Source organism: Lathamus discolor, chromosome 2, assembly GCF_037157495.1.
Source record: "Lathamus discolor isolate bLatDis1 chromosome 2, bLatDis1.hap1, whole genome shotgun sequence".
Lineage (NCBI taxonomy): Eukaryota > Metazoa > Chordata > Aves > Psittaciformes > Psittacidae > Lathamus > Lathamus discolor.
Window position 1 is genome coordinate 18,516,224 of NC_088885.1, and position 25,736 is coordinate 18,541,959.

The 25,736-nt window shown below is 40.2% G+C and overlaps 1 protein-coding gene across 3 annotated transcripts in view; it reads right to left on the reverse strand.

Moving 5' to 3' along the window:
- Positions 1-25,736, reverse strand: part of RFTN1 (raftlin, lipid raft linker 1) — a 99,655-nt gene that overhangs the window by 54,542 nt on the left and 19,377 nt on the right. For all 3 annotated transcript variants that reach the window (XM_065666015.1, XM_065666014.1, XM_065666016.1), the window contains exon 3: positions 3,257-3,443. In XM_065666015.1, coding sequence (XP_065522087.1) covers positions 3,257-3,443 — 187 coding nt within the window. The remainder of the gene's footprint in view (positions 1-3,256; positions 3,444-25,736) is intronic.

The following is a 25,736-nucleotide window of genomic DNA, read 5'->3' on the forward strand; positions in this document are numbered from 1 at the left end:
TTACTTCATTTACTTTAATTGAACATGACACTTTTTGCAGTGCAAACAACTGTACTGTTAATTAAAAAAAAAAAAAAGAAAAGTAAATCTGTCCTTTACTTTCATATTCTTCCTAATATTCCAAGGGATAAGCCTTCCTTTTCAACTTTTATAGCTTCTACCTATGTTAGGGATATGTTTCCCCAAATGTCATACAGCAGCAATGTCTCCTACTTCCTTATTTACCAGAAATTATTAGACAGCTAAGATAACAAAGCCACAGAGATACCAGTAGAGATTAAACACAAAGCTATCATAATGGCTCTAAAAGTCATCTTAATTGTACAATGATGTTGCAAATTCACACTGAGTTTTCAAAACTCGAGGGCAACAGCAAAATAGAAGGAGTAACACTAACGGGTACTTTCCCCTCAAGTTTTAATGCATAACATTAATGCATAACTAAGGACTATCTTTTCCATTTTATTTTTTAACAAATTAAGGCACTGCAAATCTCAGTGATAGCAGCAGCACACAGTTCTTGATGTGAATCATCTGCTGCAGCTAGTACAGCCTCTTCCTAGCTTTGGAGAGGCAGCGCTATAAAACTATGTCCTCAAACTGTGAGTCAACAGTATCCATTTTAAAATGCAAAACTGACATTAAAAGGTGTAACACTGAGTAAAGACTAGTCCAAGTGTTCAGTTCTGTCTCTGCATACACAGAATTGACCGTGTATACTGTACCAAAAGGCACTAAAATACAACAATTTGATTTTTGTTCCATTCAGGCAACAAAAATAGCAAGGTGAAAAACCACATGTGGTATTTGAGTTGTATTTGTATAGCACTGGAGACACCTGCTCTGAAACATCTGCAGTAAGAAAGGAGCTACAGCCTCAGGTGTTTTGTGGAAGGCTCCTGGGAAACTCAAGGGTGGGCCCCACACCAACGTACAGAGCCTTCTATGGCTCCTTGGCTCCCCATGAACACCTGGAACCACCATGACAGAAAGCAGACGAAGACCACTTTGTACTTCAGAGCATAAATGCATTGCTAGTGATCCTACAACTGTAGCTGGACCATTTGTACTTTTAAAATCTTATGACAGACATAAACACTCATCTGATCAACAAATATCATAAGCAGGCCTTAACTTCTGCCCAAGAGTTCAACTGTTTTATACAGAGGCAGCCTACAGATGCCAGACACCTGAGAGCCCTCAGTAAAAAAAGCATAATTTATTCTCCAGCAGCAGTGTAGTGAGAAAGGTATGTTTAAAAAGATTAATAGTATGTCTTTTATTTCCTAACCAGGAAAGGGATAAACTCACAGTTCCAATATAGCTGGTCTCTATGCAGGCCGTACTCATGCAAAATCTGTGCAACACCCATCTCTCCCTTGCACTTGGTAATGCATTTGTTGCACCCACACTCTTCTCCCATACTCTCTGCCAGACTCAGGAACATTTAAACTACATGAAACACCAAACTCATGTAACTTCCCTTTCTGGTGCTTGTCTGTTTTTGCCCACTGCACCAAGTCTCTTCCGCTTCCCTATGCAGTCAGAAATGACAGATAAGAGAATGCAAAGAAATGGAGTGTGAACATAAAAGGAAATATAATTGGTTCAAGACTCTCTACTGTCTTCAGTTTTGTAGTCATTTACAGCTGTCTCAAGTGTGTGAAACACTGGCACCCAAGTGAGTGAGTAGGCAATTAGGATTTTTACTCTTGCACAATCATTCTTCACAGATGTAAACTCCTGGATATGGCATGAGACAGCAGTGACACATTGAGTGCTCTGGCTTGAAGACGGTATCACTGCACTGGGAAGGATGCTGCTTTTCCCTAACGTGCCTTTGCAGCTCATTCCTGAAAGATGCTGAACCCTTGGATCCCAATCCATCAGAAGTGCTTAAGTGCTTACTTAATATCGCAAACTCATGCATGTAAATACTTTCATTATTTGCAGCAGGGTATTTTGTAAGCAGGGGAAGCAAGGCTCCAAAACTGGGCAAGCTCAATGCAATATTACTCAGGAAGTCCACTGTTTAGCCAAACATTTTATGTTTTGACCATAAAACTGGAAAGCCTTTAAACAATACTATCGGACAAAGCCAGCATGAAGTTCTGTAGTAATAAAAGTAAAAGCAAGTCAAGGTAAATTGAGGGTTATTTTAGAAGCTAGAAGTGCCTTTGACATCTAATGCCTACATTTATTCCCTACCGAAATGCAAAACTTTTTCCTACTCGACCCTGTCTGTAATTGCTACCGATTGATTACCAGGCTGTGGCAAATTGAATGGTGGTTTTACTTTAGTTTTTTAAAGAGGCGTCTAAAACAGGTACATCCTTTCCTGCAAGTATCAGCACAAAGAGAGGGACTAGGATAGCCAAATGTTGGTTTAAATATCCCCCAACCTTCAGTACTGATCACTTTCAGAAGGGGTGGACTGAGGAATGCAACTAACCTAGGAAAACTGTAACAGAATTGCTGCAACAACATACGTAGCTGCAGAGTTGTAGGTGGCCAGATAGGTCATATTATGTTTTAAATAATTAAAAATTATAAATATGCACTTATAAATAGTCATATTTTAATTTTATCCTATTTAACAGCACATTGTCGTGATTATTTATTTATATCAGAGTAAACCATAAAAGAACAGTATTTCTGTTTATTCATCTTCAGACTTTGATTATGTAAAATATTCTTAATGCGTTTGAAGAGACTGAACAAAGCAGGAGAATCATCTTTTTATTTAAGGAGTCTGCACTGACTGAAAAATTAAAAGAACTTGTGTTGTTTAGAGGAAAGAAGTCCACACATAAATTTTTAAAGTATGCATTAGTACTGCAGTTCTCCAATTAACTGCATTAACTGTAACCGTCTAAACACAAAACAAGCCTTTCCTAAGCAAACATTTCTTCTGTCTCAATTTAATCTAATACATTCTTAAAGGGTACTAACGGGACCATCCTCACAAATTGTCAGGCATAGGGCTTGTTTGTTTGCCTCTCATGACAACACATCCTAAAATACAGAGCATATTTCAACTTGTTATTCTTCGAGTTGTCTGCCAAACTGCAAATGAATTGTAAACATGAAAAACATGTTAAGCCTATGCAAGCCCACCAAAAAAAAAGGGGGGGAAAAATATTTAAAAAAATCAAGTCTTGCACAGTAAACTCTGCTATAATTTCCTGATGTAGGTCAAAACTCAGCAGGAAATAACATTGTCTATTTTTATCCCAGTTCACTGGAAGTGCTTTACCTTTCTGTTTTCTTGATAAGCACAGCCCTGAAGATTTGTTCCTGGGGAGTTTTCTCTTTTTCATCAGTTGGTTGCACGAAAGGGTGGACAGCAGCCAAGACAAAGCCCTGCTGGTACAATTCTTGCAGCTGAGCTGGAAGATCACACAAGGAGGAGAGCTTGATTGCAGATGATCCTGGCAGCTCAGCTGGAAACAAAAAGAAATTGGTCAATAATCCTTCACCAGACTATCCTGGTTTTTAAAATCCAGGCTCTTGAGAGTCTAACGAGCTTCACACTGATCCACAATCTTAACACAAAATTGACCTTTCCTGAGGCCCATTTTGTATTTCAGATTTTAAGCAGGCTGTCTTGGCAAAGGACTTGTATCACACGAGAGACTGGTGCAATTAAACAATAAGTGAGATACATTAAAATGCCAGATTCACTACATAGTCTGGCAGAGATGAAGTGGAGGATTTAGAAAAAAGCAAGGTAGTCGGTCAAAAGATATTCTAAGTTTTAGTAGTCATCATAGTAATGCAAGTTGAGGAGAGTGAGCCATGACTCAAAAATCAAGAGAAAGGGGATGTCAAAAAAATGTAGAACACAACAAATTCAAAAGCAATAAACAGAAGCATCCATCTACACAAAAACTGCATTATCAGACTAAGAGATCACTGATACAAAATGCTGTTGAGACCAAATATCTACAAATATGACTAAAGAGAGCTTTATAGGTATATTGATAACAAGAGCAATGCATATCTGTAGTGATGAGAAACCTTTTAAAACAGACACTAAACCTTATACCTCAGGGTTTAAGCAAACCAATATGTATTAGAGATAAGGATGAGACTTAGTGCATGAAAATAATCCTTCCCCAATCTGCTTACTGTGGGGTTTCATGCCTTCCTGTGAAGCATTTAATGCTGACTCCCATGACAGGCAACATACACACAAATACTACAGTCAGTAAAGCAACTGCCCTTATTTCTTTGGGGTCTTGTGAGCTTCAAAAGAAAACTCCATAAATTACCTAAACCAACCTTCCATTCTCTTTCTCTCTACATCAGTAATTCTTCATATGTTTTTAATATCTTATGTGAAAAGACATCCTTCTTTCCTTACCTTTGTATCTTCATTGCCATATTTCTAGGGGGATATTTCTTATTCCATTCCTAGCCATATAGAGTGGTGAGGTGCTGGATTACTTCCCCTCCCACTGAAACCAATAAGGAGGGGATGTTGCAAGAAACATGACAGAGGTTCCCAGCACCTTGCAGGCCTTCATTAAAAAAAAGCACTGGAGAATAGCTTGTATGAAAGACACCAGCAATGCAAAATAAGGTTTCATTGTACTGCTTTTTTCATCAAACTGCATGGCTACCCTTTATGAATAATGAAAGAGGTTCTCAAAAGCCTAATAAATATTCAAAACCAATAATACAGAGGTATAATTTAAATAATAATAGATGTGCTTGGTATGATTTTGCTTCATATAAGACCATGTTCCAGAAGAGGATAATGGAACTTTTTTGACCAAGAACTTGAAGATGCAGAATTTTTATTATTTTTGCCAATAAAATGAGAAATCCAAGCAATGAGTACACTGACAGAAAATAGGGCTCTACCTTTTACAACAGCAAATGAATCCCTTCAGTCATAAAAAGAGATGGCATGAATGAATAATGATGAATAAGGCATAATAAATAATAAAATCGACTGGGTTTTTGTTTTACTGAGGATCAAAATGGGGAAACCCAGATGTTAGAAGTATTTTTTCCCTCTTGTGGCTCAGACACTCCAAAACTGTAGACTACCCTGCAAATAATGCAATTAATTTAAAGACTATGAAAGCTGGAATACCTTTCTGAATGAGCGTTTTAACTGAATACAATGGAATGACTAAACACTATTCAGTAATGTTAATTCTGGTAATGGTGCTCCAATTTTAATTCATCTGTGAAAACTGATTCTTGCCTTGCATGTATACCTAGTACCTGGATTCTTCTGAGGATGCCTTGGTAAAACTAATAGAAAATCTACTCATTAACATGGGAGAGCAATTGCTTCTTCCTGAAAGATGAACACAAAGGGAAAGCGTGAAAACATGTAATTGGAGCCTTGGGATGTACACTTGGAGATTAAAAAAGAAAGGTAATAGAAAATAAAGATATGAAGGATCAGCCAGCTAGTCCATCCTATTACCTAGAGGCAGGATCAGTTCTAGTTTAGCCATTTCTCACAGTTTTTCTCATCTATTTTTAAAAACCTTTAGTAATGGAGATTCTGCAAGCCCCATAAGTCATGTTTCAGTACTTGTCTATTTTTACTATTTAAAACCTTTTCCTAGCATGTGGCCTAAACTTCCCTCCCTGAAATTCAAGACTGCTACTTCCCTGCTAGAGTATTTGTTTTCTGCATCAGCATTTTACAATTCCTACTACCTGCCATGCCTTAATCTTACCTTCTTTAGACTGTACAAACTCAGTCCTTTCAAGGTTTCCTGTTTGCTTGTGTTTCCTAGATTTCTAAGTAATCTTTGATGGTTCTCTCCTGACCCCCTTCCATTGGTCAACATCTTTCTTCAAGTATAGTACCTACTCACCACAGTGATCGAGCACAAGCCTCTTCACGGCTTTGTGGAATGGAAAAGATTTTTCACAATTATACACCAGTTTACATCATTTTGGGGGAAAAAAAAGGGAAATTCTTTTCCCCATGACTAATGGTGGCCAAATGTCCCTGCCCTTAGTGATTTTTAGGGCTTTTTTCTTTCACTGTTCCAGAGTCATTCTGGATTCTGAGCTCCACAGTGTGAACAGCACTTCTCACATTGGCAAACCTCAATAAACATACTCAGCGGTCTATTGCTAGAATAGTTAATGAAAATAATGAATTTTAACAAACTCTGGATAGAACTACTTTAAGCCTTACAGGTAATACATCTTTTTGTATTGGTTTGGTGCTAAACTACTGCTCTACCCTTGGACTAGAGATCCATAAAGAAGACAACAGCTCTTGTTACACAACTGATGCCCAGAAGGCCAACATGGGTTTCCTGGGTCTGCAGATCTGTACTCCCACAGACAGACTGGTTCATGTGATGCGGATTCCTCCCCTAAAATCCCTGCCACTAATTATCCTCTGGATATTGTATAAGTTATTTGTTGCAGAATCTTTCTGAGCATTAAGTTAGGCTAATAATCATACAGTCCTCTTTAAAAGCAGGTTGAAAAAGTACAACACAGTTTCCTGGAGAGTCATATTCATTCTTCAACAGTCTTCAAACTTAAATGGCAAGAATTCAATTATTTCTTCAGCTAATTCCTCTAAGGTACATACCTGTAGGTTCAACCTACTTGAAAATGCCTGATTTATGAAACCAGCTTACTTTACCTTAGAAAAATGCTAATATTTTCAGGAAACTTTATACAACTTTCAATAAAATTCATTAAAACTTTTTAGTTGCTAAAAATATATCTAAACATGCCAATTCGGAAAGAAAAAGGAAAATCAAAATTGTGTACAACAGGGAGTTGTGTAAGGTAAAAGAGCAAATGAAAAACCTCTAACTTGCCAAAAGATAAAGCTGAATTCTTTTAGCAGCCTTCATGTTGCTCTTCAAATGTAGTTAGCTCTAAGTTTTGTATTCTGCTCCACATTTCTGTATTTATTGTTGCACTTCACAATCTGACCTCAACAGATTCCTTTGTCTATTCTTTCTACATTTACACTAGTGTGTGAGAAACTTGTAAATGACAAATGCTGTGTTTTTCAATCTTGCTAAAACTGAAAGTGGAAATGGAAATGCTGGCTGCTTTTGGAATTGATTATCAGGCAAATTAGTTTGTTGCCCGACTGATAATTGAAGCTGAAAACAGGTCCAGCAATGCCCGGATACATACAGAACACTACAGCTTAGAGATCCTTCAAAAAGAAAAGAAAGTTTGTGTTACACAACTGATACCCATAAGGTGACTTTCCTGGGTCTAGTGACTCATGCATTCTTTGCTGCTAATGGAAAAAACCGACCAAACACTCACACCGTCCCCATCTTGCCACAGAAAAATCAGTAAAAGGATTGAGTTGACATAAAAATCTCCAGGTTGAGTCATGTATATCTGAAAGGGGTCATGTCTGCAGCTCCAAGAAGCAATTTATGGGAAACAGAAGAAGGTGATGCACTCTGCCACAGGGATCCTGAGAGACTGAGAGCAGGCTGAAAAAAATGGTTGGGGAAGCTGGTATTGAGGAGAACTTGTTCCTCCTATGGTAAGGAGCCACTCTGTTTCTCCTGATGGATCATCCAGGGCTGCTACCACTAAGATCAGCCACCAACCAGCTTCAAACTGAAGCATCCCATATGACCTCCAACAACTATGCTATGGTCCATGCTAAAGAGGCACATGTATCCTGATCAAACATTATGAGGAAAGACAGTTAACAGCAACTGTCTACAGTAAGTAGGGTAATTTTTCTATATTAAAACAATAGATTTGGGTACCTTTTAGATCCTGTAACCCAACACCTTCAAATAAGAAAAGCATTATTATGCTTTGTAAAATAAAGCATGGATTCACCCATTAGCCCATGCTTAATAACAGCAATCATCAACTACATTACAACAGCATCAGATGCTTTTAACTCTCTGATAAGTAGCAATTTTCCCTTCCTGCTAGTTACATTTATAACAAAGCTAACCCAAACTTTATTGTTTTTTAATTTCTTTCTACTTAAATGATAGCTATGCTCAAGGAAAAACAGTATGTTCAATGCCAAATGGCATTTACTTAATTTCTCTTTACTGAAATGGTCAAAGTCTGGGTCCAGTTTAGGTCTTGGTTTCTCCTGGCTTATCCTTAATACTTCATTTAAAAGGACAAGCACACTGTTCTATATTTCTATTATCCTGTGTTAGGTGTTTACTTAGTTTGCTTCCTCCAATGGAACAAACTGTTGGGATTTTTTTGGTCTTAATTTTTTAACATGCTTTCCTGATTAAGCTTCCATGTTTTTATTCCAGTCACAGCTATTGCAGACTGATGAAGCCCTTAATGACAGTTCACATTACCCATGAAAATGCTCAACACAAATACTGGATTCCTTTTAATTACTTTCTGTTCCCCTTTACTTTTTTCACGTTCATCTGCATTTTCAAATTAATGTTCCTCATTTTATTATGAAACATTAAATAAGCCTCTTCCTGTTGCATTAAAACAACCAAAGATCAAGTTGGTATGTACACAGATCATAGAATCAAATAGGTTGAAAAAGACCTTTAAGATCATCAAGTCCAATCATTACCCCATGACTGCCAAGCTCAGCCCTACACCATATCACTAAGGGCAAACGGATCTCCCCTTGAGATCTCCTCTCATGGCTGCCTCTCGTAATCTCCACTCACAGCCACCCCTCATCTGCCCCCCATAGTGGCCCACAGTGTATAGGTGCCGCCCCTACCCCTCATGGCCACCTCTCACACCCCAAGGCTGCCCATACTCTCCCCCCATGGTGACCCCATGGCTGCCCCTGCTCTCAACTCATGATCTCTCCTCATGGCTGCCCCTCCTTTCTCCTCATGATCTCCCCTCAATGGCTGCCCATCCTTTCCCCTCACACTTTCCCCTCATGGCTGCCCCTTCTTCCCCTCATGATCTCCCCTCATGGCCACCCCTCCTCTCCTGTCATGATCTTTCCTCACTCTCATGGCTGCCCCTTCTTTCCCCTCACAATCTCCCCTCATGGCCACCCCTTCTCTCCCATCACGATTTCCCCTCATGTCTGCTCCTTCTTTCCCCTCACAATCTCCCCTCATGGCCACCCCTTCTCTCCCCTTATGATCTCTCACCCCTCACAGCTACCCCTCCTCTCCCCTCACAATGTCCCCTCATGGCCGCCCCTCCTCTCCCCTCACATACACATTCTCTGTCTATAGCGGGTACACAAGAAATCACTTGGCACCAGTACATGCCCAAAACAGGGTATATAAGGGGGTCTGCCACAGAAAACAGACTGGCAAACTCAGCAGACCCACATTACTACGTGATGCAGCAACTCTCTTCCCTGGTAACTGCAAGCACAATACTCCTACTCCACTGAACCACAGAACAGTTTGGGTTGGAAGCGACCTTCAACGGTCACCCAGCCCACACCCCCTGCAGACAGCAGGGACATCTTCAGCTAGACCAAGTTGCTCAGAGGCCCATCGAACCGGACTTTGAATGTTTCCAGGGATGGGGCATCTACCACCTCTCTGACAACCCACTCCAGTGTCTCACCACACTCATCATAAAACATCTCTTCCTTTTACCAGTCTAATCTCCCTTCTTCTAGTTTTAAACTATTACCCCATACCCTGTCTCAACAGGCCCTCCCAAAAAGTTTGTCCATGTCTTTCTTATGAGCCCTCTTTACGTACTGGAAGGCCACAATAAGGTCTCCCCAAAGCCTTCTCCTCCCAGCTCTCTCAGCTTTTCCTCATATGAGAGATGCTCCAGCACTCTGATAATCTCTGTGGCCCTTCTCTGGCCTCACTCCAACAGGTCCACACCCCTCTTGTGTTGGGGACCCCAAGCTGGATGCAGTACTGCAGGTGGGATCTCATGAGAGGAGAGGGGCGGAATCACCTCCTTTGACCTGCTGGCCACCCCCTTCTTTTGGCATATCCCAGGATACAGTTGGCTTTCTGGGCTGTAAGTGCACATTGGCAGCTTATGTCCAGTTTTTCATGCACCAGTAGCCCCAGGTCCTCTTTGGAAGGGCTGCTTTCAATACCTATCATGTATTGATACTGGGCATTGCCCTGACCTAGGAGCAGGACCTTGCACGTGCCCTTGTTGAACCTCATGAGGTTCAAAAGGGCCCACTTCTCGAGCTTGTCCAGGTTCCTCTGGATAGCATCCTGTCCCTCGTGTGTCAACCGCACCACTCAGCTTGGTGCTGTCTGCAAACTTGCTATGTTATTTGATCAGGCCTAACACACATCAGCAGGCTCAGACCCTTCAAGTAATGCAGTCATAACTATTCCTTTTCGAAGTGCAGGATGAGGCTGTTCCCAATCCCATGGTTGTTGCAAGCTATTCCCATTCAAAGCACCCACAGCCAGTAATCTATGGAGCCACTTATGCTCCTGTTCACACCTCCTCTTCCTTCCAGCACCACAAACCTTGCAGGCCCCTGTGCAAAGCTACAGCTGCTCCAGGTGGCTCATGGAAATGACCATGTCCTTGTGTCTCCTCCCCAGGAATCTCAGAGCAATCCCTGGAAGAGGAATGTGTCTGACAGAAGGGCCACAAGAGCAACTGCAGTGAAGCTCTCCCTCTCCCCACTGCAGGCTCAAAGGAAGGTAGTGACCCCAAAGCAAGGCCCTGCCTAAGGGAGCAAACATTCAGACACTACTCACTTAGTCATTCCTACTCACTACTTCCACACATCTCCCTGCCTAGCATGATTTTTTTGCTGCTGTCCTTCTAAGCAGCTAAATCTCCCTCCTCCACTCTGCAAAGCACATAGGAGACCACGTGAAAGAATCCGGATAGTGCCAGGCATTAGCGTCCATAGTCCTTGACAGACCTAGCAATGGGCATGTAAGATGAAAACAAGCTACAAGCAAAATTATGGTCATATGGTAATACAGAAATACAGTCATTACCCCAACACCATCCACTGATGCCCTGCAGGGCTTTATAATAGATCTGGCTATTTACCTCCTGCCTTTAGTGACCACCCTGTGGAAAGCGGCATTAGCTCGCTCTGTTGTGCCTCACGCATCCCACCAAGGTGGTCGTAATTGCATGTCTGCTAGCAGGAAACTAAATAGCAACAACAAATGGAGACAATAATGTGGCAAGAGAGCACATCACCGAGCACGTGTGTGAGCAGACACATAAATCTGGCCCAGGTCCACAAAATTTCCCATGCTTTCACACAGGGACCTTCCCGAGCATGTTTATGATTGTTTATACCAGCCCTGATGATTTTGCAGAACAGGAAAGCAAGCACACTTCCTCTATTTAGTATGAAGATTGCTGTTCCTGAATTTAATATTAATTCCTTTCCAGCAACTTTAATTTAATTTAAATAAATCAAATCTACAGCAGACAAAGTTCTAGTAGAGCAAAAGATTGTCTTTGCAGTAGGGTCAGTAAAAAAATTTACCTAGAAAGTTAACTGTTAAAAGATGCAGTTTCATCTACATTAAAACATTTCATAGGAACATGTCAAATGCAGCATAGTTTTTAATTTGGATAATACTCATGAGTTTTTAAAAAAGTAATATATCAATGTCTTGCATTATCAAAGTGGTTAGAAAAGCACTTTTTTTTTCAGTGGTTTTGTGAATTTCCACTCCACTTCAAATTGCAGAATTACGTGTATTACTGGAAATGTGATTTTTTGTTGGAAGTTACAACGGCAGTGACAAAAGGGGCATACTCTCAACAACTAGGATACACAAACAAACCAGTGCCACTCTGAGCAGCTTGTTTCTGCAGGCTGAACACTGACTGCTAAATGAAGGACCATCCTGTCAGGTCTCTTTCTGGTTTGCCAAAGTTCTCGCGTTTATCTGTGCAGGCTCTGAGGGCTGAATGGTACCACAGCTCCCTGCAGAGAGGTGGGTAAACATCAGAATTCACCTGGAGGAAGGTGCAGGGTAAGAATCTATTGTGAGCTTTCCTCTAAGGATGCAGCACAGATTGGAAAGGACCTCCTCTGCACTATAAATAAGAATGTTTTTAAGGCATTTTTCACTGAGTTATTTAGCAGTTGGTTGGGAACAGCTGAAGGAATCCAGATCATCATCCTTTCCAACTATTAAGACTCAGGAAGGCCAATTTGTTACTCTGGAGAACAGAAAGCAAACTGTTACTTGAATATTATCAAAACACTGATTGATTGATCCTGGGAGAACAGAGTTATTTCCAAGCAGCGTTGATCTCAAAACGTCTATTGCAAATTTTCATTCCTTGTTACAAACACTAAGGAACTCTCTTTTATGTAGCACAAATTGTTTGCATGGCAAAACAACACTGTCATTGTACTTTCACATAACTGTAACTATTCTTTCCTCATTCATCCCACAAATAGTCTCTTGTCAACAATAACAAAAATCTATCATAGAATCAGAGTACTTCCAAAGAAAATAAAGGAAAACCCACTAATAATGTAACTTAACACAAAGCAATAAACAGATTTCTGGTGAGTTTTATGAGGAACTCCAAATAACTATTTCTGAACTAAAACCTACCCAACAAATGCTAAATCAATATGAGAAACCTAGCAGAAAATATATAGTGCTTTTGACACTGTCACACAGCTTTAATTACCTGAAACACACTAATGGTAGAATTTAATGAGTTCAAAGCTCAAGCTTTTGGAGTAACAACTATACAAGCTATACTACAGTCTAAAAGAGACTTTTCTGATAGAGCCTGAGCTTCCATGAGGTGTATACAGAGGTCCCTTAATTTCAAAGTGAAGGCACACAGTTTAAGTGTGTTACTGTTCAGGCTGTCAGAAGAGGCAAGATACTCAATGTTAATGCATCACTTTGCTTTTTTGGTTATGCTACATGACACAGCAGTGATTTTTCTTTCAGTCTTCAAGGCAAATACAATAAATGTCCTCATCAAAGAAAGGAAGAATGAATATGCAGGAGGAATCAGGACTTTAAATGAAGGATGACTGTTCAGTAAGCTCCTAGTGTTTACTTTTAGTGAAAATGTAATTATGGAACTTAAAAGATATTCAAAAGCAAAGCACTGTATCTTAAGAGGGTAGACAGAGGGAAAACCAAAGAAATACTGTGAAACTGCATGCATGCCCTTTGAAAGTATGTATTTATATAGATACATGTGCATATATATGTATGAATGTATTTGTGCATGCATGTATATGTACACACAAACACAGACATACACCAACATTCTTTCTTTTCCTTTAGGAAATGGTAGATACGTGGATTAGTCAAATTGAGAAAGTACTCAGATAATTCACAGATGCAACGAGATTGCCTGCAAATTTGTCCAATAAATCGTGTTGTCTAATCTCATTGTATCTGTGAGTTATCTTCTTTGTTCTCCAGGCCAAGTTCCATTTCTGTATCTTGCAACTAGAAGATAAATATCTTAAGAACTGGGTACATTTGCCGCAAACACTATGTGGTTATATACGGGATGGTTTCATCTTTGGTATTTCAGAAAAAGGAAACAGCCAGGCTACCACCTCCACTAAGTGAAAAAACAATACTAAACAGAAGTTTAGTTACCTAAATAAACTGACAAGCACTTCTTAAATGACTCACAGCTTACATACATTAGCTTGTGGCAGCATTATGGAAAATGGACAAAATTAAGACCACCTACTACACAAAAGAAAGGTTAATGACTGTGCAAAAAGCAAAGGGGGGTGGGGTGGGAGGGATGGATTCTCATTTAAACTGTGCATAGAAAAAAGAACCAAGTCCTATCCCTTCTGTGCTTGAGCAGCTCTTTGAAATGGTATTTTTTACTTGTCTCTGCTTGGTTCCATTTTCCTAAATTGGTGCAGACCAAACAGACAACATAGATCATTTACATTTCACAAATCCAAGAAAACTCCAATTATGTCTAACCAAAAGGAGAAAGTGTTCAAAGTTGTGGTATTTTATTCATACAGACTTGTTATCTACCTAGGCTCCAAAAAGGCAAGAATTACACTGAATTACAGGACAGAAGGGGTTAATTCTGAGCTACAGGAAGGGCCAACATGTTAATTCACATCTATTTTTCAACCCCCCAAAAAAGTACTGGTTCCTTGCCCTAAAGCCTTTAGACATCATGTTAATCTCCTGATGGCAATACTTTAGCTGCCAAAGTCAAACACTGCATGCCATTGACTTTAACAGCTTAAGCAGTGAACCAGGACTTCCTAATAATTCTGGTGGAACTGGTGGTGCAGCAAGTTATGTCCTCTCACAGCAATTAGCCAGTAATCAAACACTTGAAAAAGGAGGGAAGGAGGAGCTACTCAAGGGGAGACAAAGTAAAACTCACTGAAGAGATCTTCTGATATCTTAAAAGTTGATGGCATTATAAAATCTGGGGGGCTAATGTACCTTTTTTGCTTTGACTGCTCTCTAGCTAACGTGCCCACTGGTTTTCTGAGCAGCAATACTAACGAGCACTAGAGAGTTTCATAGCTAAAGTGCATCCTACAGAATCTTTTCATTCTCTCTTCCAATACTTTTTAATGCATATATGCCTTTTCTCCCGGGCCCCTCCTTTTCCCTTTCTTCTTTTCTCTGTTTTATGCTTCACTTTGATATTCTTTCCATATTTCTGGCAAATTTTCATTTCAGATTTTAGAACTACAGAATACGACAAAGAAGTAACAGTGGATTCTTTGCAAATTTTACAAGGGCCAAACTTGGACTGCAGTAAAAGAACTGTAAAAAGCACAGATAATATCCTCAGAAAAGTAGCAAAAAAAAACCCCACCTACTTCATTAAGTTCCAAATTATGCAGAATTTATTCATCTTATAGTACACTTTTCTAGATGAGAGAAACCTCCTCTGAAATGGAATTTGTAGGTTTTTCTAAGCTTTCCAAATCACTATATCCTAATGACAATAGAATACTTCATGTGCTGAATCCTCAAGGAGTTAAAAAGGAGGAAGGTTCATATATCAATCTACGTTTTTCCATCCAAAACAACTGGGACCAACCTTGAGATTACTGGTTTTATTTTTAACCAAGCACAGATGAACAAAGTAGGTTGCATGCACTGTATTAGGGATTTTTTCCCATACTCATGAGATAGTTAAGAACTGTAAATCTGATTGAAGCCTAGCTTCCACAATGACAAATGACAAGAAAATATCAAAACTTTTAAGAAAAAGGGAGAAGAAAAGTCATCAGTAGTCACTGTGGCTGAATACATCCACTATGATAGGATGCACATTTTTCATGATACACTGAACATTGTGATTAAAATCAAATACTTGGCACAACTCAGACAAATGAGAAGATAAAACTGCCATCAAAGTATTACGATAAAGCATGGTGGTTTTCCCCAACTCACAAGATAATTGCTGAATATCATATGGACATGGAAATAAGAACATTCAAAAGTCTGCATTTTTTAAATTCAGCATTCATCACAAATATCTAAATTTACTGACATATCTCATAACCTTGGGAAGAAACGTTTGGATTTATCAAGATAGCTCCTATTTCCCAAGCCAACCTGTGCAACAGAGAACTGATAGTCTCCAGGGAAACCAAAATTTTCTCAGCAGGTCATGCCTGTATGCATTTTATACCTAACACTTTGCGTTATATATACAGAAAAGGACACACAGCTTTAGAAACTCTTTAAGACGTTATTCAAAAGTTACCTGCTGGTATCTATTTCTCTTCACTTCAAATCTCATGTTTCACATGCATTTTCCCCTTCTGTTATAATAGGTGTTTTCAGTCTTTCTTGTAAAATCTTATTTAGGATGATACTGTGTGCCAAGTTTGTTTGATTTGTTTTTTATTTTAAAGCTAGAAATGGATTTTTTCCAATCCTGTCACTTAAGTCTATATATTACGCTATTTCAGATGCTCTTATTTCTTGACTACATCAACCAGCAACATTCCTTTTCTTCAAAAGGCGGTGGTACACACTAAGCGCTTAAATTTTAAACTAGAATAAGTATCATAGTGACTTTCATCTTTTTATCTCTTTCCTGGCTTGAGACATTTTATTTTTTAGATAAAGAAAGGACATGTCCAAATTCTGCATGTTTTTCATTTGGAAGATAAATAACATGAAATGTAATTTCTCAGTGCTCTTTTGGCACTCCTTTAAATCAAATTCTCTTATTTGGGAAATCCTGTAATTTTTCATAAATATCTGTTAAATTGTTTTCAGCTTTACTGGCAAAACTAAGTAAATGTTAACACAGCCAAAAATGTAACATACATTGTATAACTAAGCAAGCAGCGTTACTTGAAACTATATTCTCAATTAGATTCTGGCCCCAGGTTTGGTGATGTTTGAAAAAGAAAGGTGGGCAAGAGAATGCTACATGATGAAATTCAGTATAAACAGGAGATATTCAGGGGCAGGTAAATTAAATTCAGAGGGAAGGGAGATACAATACTTTTGGATTGTTTTTAAACACTCTACCTGTAGTGATTCTAACACAAACACTTCTGTGGGCACCTATACAAGACCCAGAACACACAACAGCTGTTAGATTATAAACAGAGAAAAAACTGATCCGTTGAACTTTCCAGGAAAACTCCAAATTTTAAAAAGGAATAAAAAGTAAATTAGATCTGTCTTCATTTCCAGTCATTAGGCTTGATGGGGAGCTGCAATGAAAAGCCAAATGCAAAACATTCTCCACGAAGTATTTATCATTCCTCTCAGCTCTTCTGCCCACACCTCTACTTTTTGTTCAGCTGTATTGATAACATGAATATACTCCCATCACTGGAAATTGTGAGAATACCTCTGTTAGCGTATGTGAATTTCATGTGAAGAGTCTGTGTCTGTACAGAGATTTAAATTTAACTGTCGCAGCAGACCTCATATCAGCCTCACAGGACCTGCTCTCAGTACCACCACTGAGCTGTACTTGGAGATCTCAGCTACGCCACAGCATTAAAGGGAGCAACCCAGTTAGTACTACAGCCTTTTTTTGAATTCACAGCAAAACAGGCCTGAAGTGGAAGAACTTGTGATCCAAATCCTCACTGTTTAAAACTGCCACAGGAAACCCTCTCTCCAATGACACGATGTGTAAAGATTTGTGTGTGAATGTATGAAAATACAAGGTGGCAGTAACCCCTATCAAGTATTTCTCCAATGGTCCCAGATTAATTTGGCATATGCAAGAGCCATATATTACCCCATCTGCGATATTCAGCATGACCACAAAAACTAATTATAGAAGGTATAAAGCTAGAGCCACCAAATCAGTCAGTTCTTTTGCAACAAATTAGGCAATGGCGTGCTTTAGAAATGAGGTAAGGGTCAGTTACAGCTATAGCAAGGAGGACGTACTTTATAGTCAATACTTATTGGATTTGCTGACTCTATGGGTACGCAATGGTAATTAATGATCTGATTAAAACCAGTACTAAACACTTTTTGCTACCTTTGTCACTATATACAGTGCTATCATAAAAATCCCCCTCAAGTTTTTTTTCCATTAGCATAGTTAATCAAGAGTGATTCCCACTGAGGAGGCTTTTGTTCTCCAAGCTCACTGCAGCCGCACCCTCCTCCTTTCTTCCCACCCCTTGGATTCTTCAGCTGAAGAGCAACAGTGATTTGTGGCTCTGCTGGAGCAATGCACTTGCTTGCTGGCCAGTGAGCTGTCACCAAGGCAAGCGTGCATGGCTTGGTTCTCCTCACCTTTCCTGATCGATACAGATGTCTGTCCTCTACCCAACAGACAGCTTCCACAAAAGTAGAAGCAGTCTAATCGTCTTGAAAAATTTCAAGCAAATTGCTTTGAAATTGTGCGGTTATAATTATTTGGAGGAATGAGACAGACAGACTGTGAGCCTTTTTTAACTCTCGTTTCCCTAGGAAACCAGTTCAGAAACAAAACAGAAAAAGCCATCACACTACCACCCCCAAACCCTCTGAAAAATACCCTTCACAAATAAGGGTCTGGAAAGAAAATCCTGCTAAAGGTATTATGGGATATTGCCTTCTGTAACACCTCTAACGGTGTATTTAACAGTGATAAAGCTTTCACAGAATACTGAAAACTACTAGCAAGCAATAGTTCACCACTGGCACCTAAAAGTAGTATGTCACTGCCAAACACACCACAGCACTTCAGCTTGGCAAGAACACTTGATAGAAAGCCAAAGAGTAGTGGAAAAGGCTGTTAAAAGTTAACAAAGCACTTCCCAAAAGTACTGCTTTGTTTTTTTAAGCAAGTCTGCTAGAGCATGGGTGATGGATTTACTAAAGAAAAAAGTTTTCCTTGGCAAAAAACCCTGCTTTTTTTGCTCAGAGCAAATTTTCCTGTCATTCTCCAGAATTTGAACTCCTACTCCCTTGTTTCAAAAAAAATGTGGCCAGTTTCTATTTTCCAGTGAAGAATTCCCACACAGTAATACTGATAGCAAGCAAATCTATTGTTTAATATGGGTCATGGGAAAACAGACACAAATTCAAGCATCATTAGAATGGAGCAACTAAAGTCAAATTATATACATATATATTTAAATTTTGCAATAAAATGGATGTTGTTGCAATTTTGTTTGCAAAAGGTAGCAGAGTATTTCTTCAAATGTTTATGAGAAGGCATAATTTTACCTTAATTTCTCAGTGTAGCTGTGTCAGAAAAAGTGTTGCATCTAAAACATTTATTGTGAATTAGAAGATAAGCAGCAGAGATACCTTATCTTCAAAGCTGCCAAAGAATGAGTTAATGAAGTTATTATAATCTAATCCCAAAGTAATAAGTATATGCAATAAAGATGTAACAGATGTCCTGTCCAACAGGGACAGAATTCCTTCACGGTATGAAGGTGGTAATTAAAAAGCATTATGTAGACAATCTTCAGATTTAAGACTTTCCTTATCCCTAGATAGGATCCCCTTCAGATTAATGACATCAAAAAATTATTTTCATAAATGCACATTCTTACTGATTAAATAATAAAATACAGAAGCAAATAAACAGGTCAGTTTTTCTGCTTTGCAAGGAATAGAAAATAATCTTTTTAGGTAGCACAGTGGTGCATGAGGATGCATATTCAGAGCCAGCATACAACAGAACTGTTCGCTATTGTTCTTGTCAGCCACTGCAAACACACAATACCTCAGGAGCAAACCTGTGAATGTGTGCAAAGCACAATGCCTCTATGCCTTGCCTAACACGGTTTTATCAGAGTTCCTAATAATGCCTGAGAAGGTCACAAGCAGTCTCAAGTGGCTCTAACTTCTAATCATATGACAGTCCATGTTACAGACACTTTCACTTCTCTCCATTCCTAAATATTCTGCAAAACAGAGAATCATTTCTAAGTCTTTTCAGGTCAAGAAGGGCCAGACCTGCTACTGGCTCATAATGAAATATCAGTGATAAAACAGTCTGAGTTTTCACCAGTCATTCTGGAAGGGCTCCCTGGAAGTATATATTGATGAGCAAACCAATTTTGCTCCAAAATTTACTATAATGAAAAAACTAAACAAACAACAAAGCCGACAAGCAGTGCAAGAGTGCAGCTTGAAAACAAAGTCTTGTAATTATAAAGTATTTTATTCAATGAACATGTGGTGAAGAACAATGAAAATAATCCCACAGAATATGTACAATTTTATCTATTTGATCATTTGAAAGGCTTCATCAAGACATTCAACCCAGCTGGAAAAATCTAGCAGAATAAGGACTGAGGAGAAAGACAGATGCTGCATCTGAGCTGAGCATTCCTAAGTAAATAAACAACAAACCAAAACAAAACAAAGAAGTGATTCTGACACAGTTCCAAACTTTGAGACAATAACTTCACAAAAGACCATTTATTCTGTCACTCTCTTTTCGTTCTTTTGTTTTGTGATTGGAGATAAAAGTAGATGCGAAATTTTTTTGCTTACTAATAATCTGTACAGTAATTGCTAGTGAATTAACCCATGCAACTTAGCACCATTTGTCAATTCTTGTATCAGTTGTTATTAAGAAATTCAAGGAAAAAATTGTTGAAATGAAAGAACACCAATAGAGGGCTTAGCAACCAAGGAACTACAGCAGTAAGACTGCTGTTTATTTATATTTCACTAGTAACCATGTCTTGGCTTACCTCTAACTTTCTCAGAATTCCATCTGTAAACCTCATACCTCATTCTCTTTAAGATTTAAGGCCTTTTATCAATTCATTTGGAAACACATGGCATCTTTAGGACTTCTCACATCCTTGATGTCTTTAATTTTTCATGTGCCACATAGTATGCAGAAGCCTCTGTATTCTCAGACTGAGATGAACTCTTTCAACTGACGACTGTTTAACAGAGACAGGTAATATTTTTCCAGTTCTTAACTCACCTGATGACTGTCAAGCTTGTCTTATGTGTGTTGATCAAGAGCTGCAGCTCACAGCAAAGGCTTAATGAGATTCGCTTCCCCTTGAAAGGGCTGTTTCTTTCAAGAAGATCTATAGCTAATCACTGCAAGTCTCTAGTGGACATTATTTGGGCAGAGAAGGAAAGAATAGAGTTCTTTACAATTTCAACTAAACAGAGCTGCATTGATATGAAATAAGCAGAGCTTGCAAAAAAACAATTGGCTAGAAAAGCTTAAACCTGAAGTTCCTGAACAAGACCTTATCACAATGCATGGGTTACCATTTACCAGTCAGTAAGAGCCATACCAAGTAGCTACAGCAGCTGAGTAAGCAACAGATAGAGCTGAAATTTCTCATATGCACCTTATACCTGGGAAACCCCCTGACACTGCTGCTCATCCTAAGTTTATCATATATAGCACAGTGTGTCACAAGTATGAAACCACTTGCAAAAGCGTAACTGCACACAAACCAAGAGCTTGCTGGATGTGCAAGTTCTATCACAGAAAGCAAGTTGCGATTTCATACAGTAACTATGTCCAGGATATCACATATTTGTATGACTGCAATAAGATGAAACCAAGTCACTGAAACTTGGTTTAGTGTTTGAGATAAAAGCCAAAACTAATCATCACATGCCAAGGTTTTGCCAAGGTATGTGACTGAGTGCCAAAGGAGCTGGGCTGGGAATTGGAAGCAAGACTAGCACAATGCTCAGCAAATGCTAGTAAGTTCTTGTTCTCCACATGAACATTTTTCCAGGCTGCCTCATCACTTAAAAGAGAAAGCCACAATCTGGAAGCCCGGATCAATCTTTATCAGCTTTGTAATATGTAATAGCTGTAAGACAGTGATGTTCAAACAGTGTTTCACCAAGGAATCACATTGCAGAGTTCTGAAATTGCTGCAGATTGACCATGAACCAGAAGGCAGGTGTCAGAAGCACCTGAAATGCAGCCCTAAACTAACCTAATGCAAAAAGGCACATTACACCAGGCCCAGTTTGCTTGGCACTACATTTACATCTTGTACAGACAGAACACGTGTTAGGCTATCACCTGTGCACATACACACAGGCACTGAAAAAACAGAAACAAAGGTCTCATGTCGATAATGCAGTATTACAGATATAGGATCAATGCCTCTCTCAGTACTAAGTCAAGGTACAGAAAAAGCAGGTCAGGCATTCACAAACAAAACCCATGCAAACAATGTAAGAAGACTAACTTGAAGAACAGTTAGCTCTTGATACACAACCATTAAGGTTTGCAAATTACATTACTTTGCTGAGCACAATATTCATAATCTTATTTAAATTGCAGTCACAATTACGCTTGTTGCTAAAGCAACAATTCTACCTATTTACAGAACTGGGCAAAGAAATCAAGAAAGCCTGCAGTTTCCACACACAATAGAAATGATAGATGTAAACTACCTGTATGTTCTCACGTTATCCTTCAGAAAAAAATTAAATCAGATGTTGATCCTCCTTAGGAATGACAGCATTTAAGGTTTAAAGTAGCCGCTCCCTGTTCAGTAATGAATTAAGTCTAACGCACTCAGGAGAGGTTTTCTGTGTCACATTCAGATTCAAAGAACAAAAGCAGTTGTCATGGAAGACCCAAAAGCGATCTGAACCCAGAAATGTAAGTTGCCTTCTTCAGTACAAGACCATGTGCCTGCCCATGTGTGATACCATGCGTTTTATGCAGGAAGAACTCAACAGCAAATCTTGTCAGAATGACAGCCACAGTCCCTGCTGTGGCAGGTTTCAACGCAACAAAAATGCATCCCTCTGGCACCAGAAAGCTCCCAAAACACTGAAAAGTCATGCAATGCCACATCTTCTCTTCCTATTAACAAGCCAAATGATACATGCCCCTCCATTTTTACTGTCTACCATCACCACCAAGGTTCTTCAGTTCATGTGTTCAGCTCCTCTTGCCCTTGATATTCTTTCCCTATTTTATCTACTCTACTATTTCTTAATGCCCTCTCCTTTCTGAAGACCTTGTCTCTCTTCCCACCATGTATGAGTGCCCACATCTATCCTGGCAACAGTGTGCAGAGCATATGGAGTGTCACACTAACACAGTCCCCTCAGGCTTCCAGACACAGAGAGATGCTGCTGTGAAACCCCTTCCCTACCCAAACACAGTCAGCAGCATCACAATGGCACTATACACCGTTTGGGGTCTTCATGCCCATGACCTACAACAGCATGGGTCCATGCCAGGGTGGTCCTGCCTCTCTGGAAGACATTAGCAATAGGTGCCCTTCCCTTCTGCACCTGATCACATACTCCCTTAGAGGAACAGCAGCAGCAAAACAGTCCTGCTCCTGAACTCCTCTCAGCTGAATGTGGGATCCTCTGCAGAGAGGATTTCAGCATGAAGCCTGCAGACAAGTGCATACCTCCCATGTTCTCCCCATGACTGTCAGCACAGTGGCAGACGCCCAAGTTGGGCTCTGCCATTTAGCTTTTGTTCCAGTTAATCTCTGGACATGCTGGTCTGCTGGAGAACGTTTCTGGTGTGGGCCAGATCAGCACCCCATCACCCTTTTTCCCCTATTTTTGTCCCTGCTCCAGAAGTTCCAGATGTCTCTTTCCCTCCTTTGCTTTTCACTCCCTTTTGGGCCATGCTGGCCTTCTCTGAGAATAAAGTTGGCAAAAGCATTGCACGAACTTTTTCAGATCCATTGCTGTTTAGCTGCAGCTGTGCCTTCTACTTTATCAGCACAGAAGCCTGAAGTGCACACGTTTTCTAGGGTTCAGCAGCAGGAAATCTGTGGCAGGGAGCCTGGTCTAGGGATGTTACAGCTCATCACAAAGCTGACAGGCATCTTGATTGCTGCATTTTTTTGTGGGAAAGAGTGTAGAGGCAGTATTTAGGATTGAAGGATTCTGGGTATAAAGACCCTTCAGAGCTTTGTATAAGCTGACATGTCAGCTGAGTGTTGACAGCCTATAGAGCAGCTGACAGGACACGGTCCTGCTCTGAACAGGGTGCTTGAGCCAAAAGCCTAGGAACAGGACTGGCAGGCCATTTCCTCTGCAAGTTAAAAGGAAAGCAGGGAAGGAACGGATGCTTCCCAGGGAGAGATGCATGTTTCCTTGCAGAGAACAGGGAAGAGTTGATCTCCACACAGCAGGACTTAATCAACCTGTACTATCTCCCAAGTCCTCACAAGTTTCTCCTCTCCAAGCCAGAGAAGCAGCACAGACTTCATCACTTTTCCCTTTGTCAGTTCTCCCTCCTTTGTCACTTCTCAGAAGAGCAGGGCACAGGATTCGCCCTCACTCCTCCCTTTTCCTGCATGCTGTGCTGCTGCTACTTTTCAGCTGTGCTTTTCCCTAGCAAACAACTCAGTCCCAAGTCTGTTGGGTTTCCTGAGGGCCACTAAGCCAGCAGACAAAGGTATTTGCCAACAGGAAGAAAAAGTCAAAGGAGGCATGGACAGTCAGGGAAGAGGCAAAGTAACTATGCCCACCTGAAAGGCATAAACAGTCATATGCCACAAGGAAAAGGGCGAACCTCTTCACTTCTAGACACGCAGCTCTGCTATGTCTCTCTGCAAGGGCAGTGTTTGAAACACTGTTTGGAGGATGGGATTGCATACCCTGATCATGACTTTGTGCACTGCAAATTTGCCCTCCCTCTCCAAACCAGTTAGCCACTGACCAACAGGTCCTGCAATCACAGGACGCCACAGGATGACAGCCAGACCTGTGAGAGCAGGTTTGGACTCCCAGAATTTTGAAGACTAACAGCAAAGTCTGTCAGTAGCTTGTAAGAACAGCAAGTTCTGACCCACCACACCCTCATCAGTGCAGAGCGGCAACCACTAACCCAGCCAGTCCGACGTTATGTCACACATACATGGTACCCTCCAGTGGGTGTAGGGCAGAGCACAAAGAGTGAAAGCTCAAGAAAGTAAAGGACAGTCCATGTCTTCATCCTCAGACAAAAACAGGGAGGGAGCAGGAGGGAGTCAGCTCATCTGGAGTGTGCTCACACAGCAGCTGCCACAGCTGTAGGAGGATGCTCATAATTTTTGCCACTGACAAAAAAGTCAGAAGTCATAAGGCAGTAGGTGCAATGGTAGCATGTATGGAAAATCAGGAACAGAAAACAAACCCAGAGCAGAAGTAGAACAGAAATTAGACTCGCTTCTGCATGTGAAATCTCTTGACAAGTGTCACTGGCAGATGCAATGACAAGCTATAGTCATCTGCGTCACACAGGCACTGGGACAAAATAGCATGTCCTAGAGTGGCTCCCAGAAGGGCTTGCAAGCCAGAAACCAAACACAGTTCAGTCACCTTTCCCTCAGGCTGCTTTGAAGCACATGCAGTGGGATGTTCATTGTACAGGAGGACACCAAATTCTGTCCAAAGTAAAACCTTCAAAACACATTCAATGCAGTGTGAACTCCCCAGAACCAACTGCTCCAACCTGGCTGTCTATCCCTCTTGCACCACACTGCTGGCTTGAGATACACACAGCCTGATACCAGCCAGTGCCTTTGGGTCTGACACCAAGAGTCTGTTATAGGTTATGTGAAATAGCTAGATGTGCACACTGTTTCCGTCACAATAGAGACTCTTCATTCTTCATAAAGGAAGATCAGAAAAATAAATGCAAACAGAAATAATCCCACACAATCTAGGTACATCTCCTCAGCATTTTCTTTTCAGTACAATCAAAAGTGACTTCTCACAGTCAAGAGCAACCGACACCAGCAATTCCCGTTTTGTCCCAAAGTGGGTATGGTATCTTCCATTTAGGATTAATCAACTCTGTGTCTTTCATTTGTATGAGATTTTAGCCAAACAACAACACTTATTTACAAGGTAAATGATTTAGAACTCCATTAAAATTAAAATATTGCACAGATTTTATATATTATCTTTTATCTGGCTGATGTCAAGGAAGCTGTAATAACAAGTACTGGAAAGGCTAAGCAGATTACCACAGAGATGTCTTCATAGAATCATAGAATCATAGAATAGTTAGGGTTGGAAAAGACCACAAGATCATCTAGTTCCAACCCCCCTGCCATGCGCAGGGACACCTCACACTAAACCATCCCACCCAAGGCTTCATCCAACCTGGCCTTGAACGCTGCCAGGGATGGAGCACTCACAACCTCCCTGGGCAACCCATTCCAGTGCCTCACCACCCTAACAGGAAAGAATTTCCTCCTTATATCCAATCTAAACTTCCCCTGTTTAAGTTTTAACCCGTTACCCCTTGTCCTGTCACTACAGTCCCTGATGAAGAGTCCCTTCCCAGCATCCCTGTAGGCCCCCTTCAGGTACTGGAAGGCTGCTATGAGGTCTCCATGCAGCCTTCTCTTCTCCAGGCTGAACAGCCCCAACTTTCTCAGCCTACCTTCAAATCACTTCTCTGCCATAATAAACCCGTAAGGCATT